This window comes from Anarhichas minor, unplaced genomic scaffold (genome assembly GCF_050575085.1).
Source record: "Anarhichas minor isolate MPS153535 unplaced genomic scaffold, ASM5057508v1 ptg000009l, whole genome shotgun sequence".
NCBI classification, from domain to species: domain Eukaryota; kingdom Metazoa; phylum Chordata; class Actinopteri; order Perciformes; family Anarhichadidae; genus Anarhichas; species Anarhichas minor.
Window position 1 is genome coordinate 4,251,501 of NW_027466455.1, and position 6,000 is coordinate 4,257,500.

General features: G+C 40.3%; 1 protein-coding gene across 4 annotated transcripts in view; it reads left to right on the plus strand.

Moving 5' to 3' along the window:
- The window catches only part of eml3 (EMAP like 3), a 56,679-nt gene extending 51,926 nt beyond the window's left edge, over positions 1 to 4,753 (plus strand). For all 4 annotated transcript variants that reach the window (XM_076087153.1, XM_076087156.1, XM_076087154.1 and 1 more), the window contains 6 exons: positions 325 to 413; positions 814 to 911; positions 2,248 to 2,335; positions 2,425 to 2,523; positions 2,619 to 2,749; positions 3,890 to 4,753. In XM_076087153.1, the coding sequence (XP_075943268.1) occupies positions 325 to 413; positions 814 to 911; positions 2,248 to 2,335; positions 2,425 to 2,523; positions 2,619 to 2,749; positions 3,890 to 4,096 (712 nt within the window). In that variant the 3' untranslated portion in view covers positions 4,097 to 4,753. The remainder of the gene's footprint in view (positions 1 to 324; positions 414 to 813; positions 912 to 2,247; positions 2,336 to 2,424; positions 2,524 to 2,618; positions 2,750 to 3,889) is intronic.
- Positions 4,754 to 6,000: the final 1,247 nt, after the last annotated feature.

Sequence of the window (6,000 nt, forward strand, 5' to 3'; positions counted from 1 at the left end):
ATGTGAAAATATTGATTATGTCAGCTTTAAACACGCAGACACAAAGTTGATATCAATTACTCACTCCCAGAAAAAAAGCATATTTCCCAAAATGTTGAGCTCTGCAATAAATGTCGTTTACAGAGGAGGAAATCTATAGTCTTTGCCATATATATATATATTTCTATATATATATACATATATATATATATATATATACATATATATAACGTATATATATATACATATATACGGTATATAGAGAGATGTGACTGACGAGACCGAGTAAAGAGCTGTCTGCTGTCCAGTCGCTTGTCATTACTGATGCCTCTGTAACACTAACAGGTGGATGGTCCTTGACCTGCTGACCAGAGAGGTGGTCTCTGAGTCCATTGATGGGAACGAGCAGCTGTCTGTCATGAGATACTCACCAGGTCAGCCCTCTCTATTGTTGAACTGCTCTCAGAATGATCATAATCCAGAAGTTAGGAGCAGGCCCGGGTTAGATAAAGCCAGAACATCAGCCTAAACTAAAGTTCAAAGCACTTAATGGACAAATCTACCACTTCTAAAAACTGCACAGCCCTTCCATTTTTTATTCAGATATATTGTACATATTTTTTAAAGTATTTATTTTCCTATTCTATATTTATGTTTGTTGATTTTTGTAGTACTTGCTTTTATTTTGAACTGAAATTTGTCTTACAATGATTGTGTTATCTACCGATCCACCACGTTACATGTAGAAACCTACTTGGGAATAAAGCGGATCCTGATTCTGAAGATATTGTGGAAATCCCCTTTAACCGCATGAATGGCCTCTTGTGTTCTCAGACGGCAGCTTTTTAGCTGTTGGATCCCATGACAACTTCATCTACATCTACAATGTGACAGAGAGCGGCCGGCGTTACACCCGCTTTGGGAAATGTAATGTGAGTTAAATATCAAATTCATAAATGTTCCATTTGTTCCCGTGGATTTTCCCCTTGATCCAGTCTGACCTTCTGTGAGGGTTTTTGTTCTGTGCTTGCTCAGCAGTGGTGGCTATCACTGCTAATGCTAACCACTCAGTTCTTCTTGAACAAAGAACAGAATGTCACCACATTTAAGGTGTAAGTCTGGTGATAGCCTTTTTTTTTCTTGCTGATATAACCTCTTCCTCTTTGCCATAGAGCTCCATTAGAAACACATCAATGAGCCTCACTGTTGCCCTTCATCACCATGAACACACACCGTAGTTTATTTTGACTCAATCCCACATACAACGTCCTGCTGCCCAAAATACTCACAAGAGCACCAAATCCGATTAATCCGCCAACAAGAATACTCCCCAACAAGTGCACTAAAACTCTATTAATACATCTTTAAAACTACCGATGCCAAGATAGTTTCTATCAATAAAAATACAACTTTTATTTCCTAATCATTTGAATTGTGTGTTTTTATGCAAATAAAGATGAGTCTAACAAAGTAAAAGGATAACATATGACTGTTTGACCTCAGAGCAGTTGAAATTATTTTTCAGGACATTGGTGAAAAAAAGTCTGGATCCTTGTGTACCTGCTGCTATAACAAACAAAACTGATCTGTATCAGCCGATAGGGCAAATAGACGATCGGCAATCCATGTTGGCAACAAAAAACATGATGGGGCACCTCTAAAAGTTATATTTGCTTCTTTTTTTATTTCTGCTGATCCGAACTGCGACTCAAGACACTGAAACGATCGCTCCTCTGTCAGCAGCTCTGCACTGCGCTCATGTGGCAGTTACAGCTGATAACGTGGTCCCGACCCACAGCGTCGCCGTGGAAGCTTAGAACCCACCCTCCGGTTCCCCCTCGGGTAAACACTGTTAGCAGCTAGCCTCCGGCTCAGCCGTGCTCAGCCGTGGCCATTTTGAGTACCATGTGGATGCACCCCCTCTAACATAGATATGCTATACATTTGGAATTTAGCACATTTTAAATCAGCTGAACAAAACTTTTAACTGCCAAATTTGAGACCTGAACCTGACCCTGAATACATAAAAACATTTTTGGACAGATTCATTTTCTGATCTTCATCTTAAAACAGACAATCAGACACAAAGGATGACATTTATTCATCCATCAACAATAGCAACAAAACCCTTCACCACTTCCCCGGGGAAGTTGGAACGTATTGTTGTTGGAAAGTGTAGAATAACACCTTCCTTATCCTCTCACATCGACTTCACAGTCGGCTCATACAGCATTATGTGACACTGCCTCTGCTTATCTGTCCAATCAGGGTCACTCCAGCTTCATAACTCACCTGGATTGGGCCAAAGATGGAAAGTACATCATGTCTAATTCAGGCGACTATGAGATCCTTTACTGTAAGTGAACAAGTGTAATTTTGTACGTAATCCTCAGACAGCGTGACGATCTGCTGTTGTGACTGTCAAAATGTTATATATTCTCACAGGGGACATAGCAGCAGGGTGTAAACTGTTGAGGAATCGCTTTGAGAGCAAAGACCGAGAATGGGCCTCCTATACCTGTGTGCTGGGCTTCCATGTCATTGGTGAGATACTCTACTGCTCCACTTTCATGTGCCTAAACAAAGTGGTGTTGTTTTATCCTGTCAGACAGCTGACTTGTGTTGCTGTGGTGTTCCAGGTGTGTGGTTGGAGGGCTCCGACGGCACGGACATCAACGCCCTATGCCGCTCCCACAGTGAAAGGATGGTGGCCGTGGCTGACGACTTCTGTAAAGTCCACCTCTTCCAGTACCCCTGTCCCAAACCCAAGGTACCCCCCTACACATCACTACACATCAACCGTTCCGTCTGCTTTGGCTGGCTGCACATGAAAAGCAAATATTGCTTTTTAACTGTTTCCTTAACATAAAGAGGAAACACCTGTTTTGGACTATATGTTAACAATAATGTCTGGCAGCTGTTTTCTGCTGACACCATCAGTAACTTGTGAGTATTGAGTGATTCCTAGATGCAGGATAATGTAAGTAGTAATGTAGAGGTGCTTTGTATAATGTAACTAATATTTTCAAGTATCCAATAGTTTGAATCACTGTATTTTGGGAGCTAACTACATTTGCTGTCAGCAGACTGAGAGTGTAAACATACTTTTTCTATAGCAGTATTTCTGATCAGTTCCTCAGTAGCTCCTAATCAAAATATTCCGACTTTTCCTCAGTATCACGTAGCGGTGGAAGAAAGATTTAGATGTTTTACTTGAAGGTATATAAGTTAGCATCATGGATCGTGTTAGCTGGTGAACTAATTTGGCAAACTAACATTTTAAAATTACGTTACAATCTGAACTGCGAATAATTACTTCAGCATGACTTTCTTTGGTGCAAATTTGACAAAGTGTGAAGACATACAGGAGCAAAACGCATTCAGTTAGTTAAGCTGTTCATTAAGGAAGTTACACTGAGATCAAGATGTTTTTGTGTATTTTACATTAGAGATCTCAGAACAAAAGCAAATCATATAAACAATACAACAGTACAAGACAAGTCAATCACAAAAAGCAGTCATCAGACACATACACTAATTGTAACAATCACAAATGTTATAAAAATGTCAGCACGTTAAATTTTCAGTTTGTTTTGCAGTTTATTCCATAGCATCCAGGGGTGTATACGCTTGGTGCAAGTCTTTGTGTGACAGTAGAGGGAAAATGATGAGCTGAAGTTTCATGAAGTCCATGCAAAATGGTGTAGAGAGCTTTTCACATTTGTGTCAGTAACATTCTTATTTTTATCTGAGACACTTCAGACCAACTTTAATTCTTCTGAACTTCGTCCCATTATACGAACAACCTCCATTTTTAAAGAAAATTATTTATTCTGACTTGTTTCCTCACTGTTGAACCCCCTACCTATTGAGTGTGGTCATAAAGAGCGGCCTCTCCTTCCCTCTCCAGGCGCCGAGCCACAAGTACGAGGGCCACGGCAGCCACGTCACCAACGTCTGCTTCACCCACAGCGACTCCCACCTCCTCTCCATGGGCGGGAAGGACACCTGCATCCTCCAGTGGAGGGTGATCCAAGGTGGGGCGGGCGACAGCAGGGAGAGGCTGGCCTCGGCCTCGTCCGCCTCCACCAGCTCCCCGGAGCCTGCCACCAGCTAGGAGGGACACTGTGTTATTAACAGAGGGGGGGGAGGGGGGGGTGTTTACACCGCCGGAGGAGCGTGTCAGCCTGGTGGACAAGAGTCACAGTTATGGGCTCTGCGGTGCCACTGCTGCGTCAGTTTCATACAGGACATGTAGAGGAATGTCCACATTAAATTTACTCCATAATCATGTGAAACTGGACCGTGTGATCCCTCCATCATTCTGTTGGATATGTGGTGAGGGTCATTGGAGGTGGTCTTCTGTAACTAGACTTCTGTGGCGACAAAGACTTTGGTTTCAGTGAACATTCCTGTGTTTTAGTCCACCTCGTTTATCAAACTTACCACAGTGCTGCATCGCGGCGTCCGCCACCGGGGCCTTTAAAGACTTGTACATAATGTTTTTACACATTTTTGTAATATCTTGAGCAGCGTTTGGTCGACATCTCAGCTAATAGTGAAGATGTTTTTCACTCTTGCATCAGACAGACTGTGACAAACCTGTTCCAATGAAATCAATTCTCAGCATCTCTGACTAATTAATTTCTCCAACAGTAGATCAGTACACTTGAAAATGATTACTTTAGTGTAGTTTTATATATTAAAGAGAACATTTGGGAATACTGTGATGTTGTATCTGCCAAGCTCTCAATAAATAACTGAAGACTGGAAAGTGTGTTGTGCGTATAGAGTCACTAGTGGGCAGTGGTGCTTCAGGATTTGTGTGCCGTGCTGCGTGTTGAGGAAATGCAGGAACCCAAACACTGAACTGCACAAGTACAGAGGGATCTTGATCTTCCAACTCCGTTCAGTCAGTGAAACTTACAACAAACTGTGCATATAAAAGTCATTTCAAAGGAGAAGATAACAGAGTGAGTCAGTGGTCAAACCTCAGGATGACATTAACAGTAATGAGAGAAGTAAAGTAGCAAAACCACAAAGTCAAAAGTTAAAAGCAAGACTTTTTTTTAGTTAAAAGCATTATAAATAAAACCAATGTTAAATAATGAAATGAAAATACTCATAATGCAGATGTGCCACTTTTAGTTCAATATATATTATACAACTGGATTATTATTACCGGTGCATTAACATGAAAGCGTCATTTCAATAGTGTAGCTGGTTGAGGTGAGGCTGATTTTTCTCTAAGTTTCATTTATGGAAATGCATTTAATGCAATGCACTTCCATAAATTGCATTTAAGGTTGTTCAGGTTTATAGCACATATTTATCTCAAAAGATCCTAAACATTTGCTCAAATTAAATTAGTTAGAAGCTATTATATCAATTAAAACAGTAACGCCATTAAGATGGTATCTACTTTTTAAGAATTTTCTTTTCTTAGAATTTATTTGGGAATATAAAAAAACACAGGTTTTATATATATTTAAAAAATTCAATTTGTGTATGCCCACTCTGGATGGTGGTGTGGGTGTTCCAGTACTTAAAGAAGTCTAATGGGCAGTTAAAGTCAGGGCATTGACATATGGGTCCTCCATATCATGAATCATTCCATCCTGCCCCCCTCTGGCTGAAATTAGAGCTCATGTCCTAAATAACACCACATTACCTACTGTCCTTACTTTTTACAAACTTGACCAAATTTGTGAATGACTTATGAATGCTGTGTTGCCTGACCAAATATGGAAGACTGCGCTGTCCTGCATTCATATTTGTTCAATAAACAGCAGACACAGGTTACTATTCTTAAGGTCATGTTGGTAAATTGTTGCAATTATTTTGGAACTGTCCACTAATTCACAATAACGATATAATCAGATTAAAATCATGAGATGGGCACATGTGTGGACTATGACCCTTTTGTTTTACTGACTAAAATAACATTAACTTACTGTAATTACTACCACTACTTGACTTGTCAAAAAGTCACGATTCCTTCTTATTCTCTCCTCATATTGA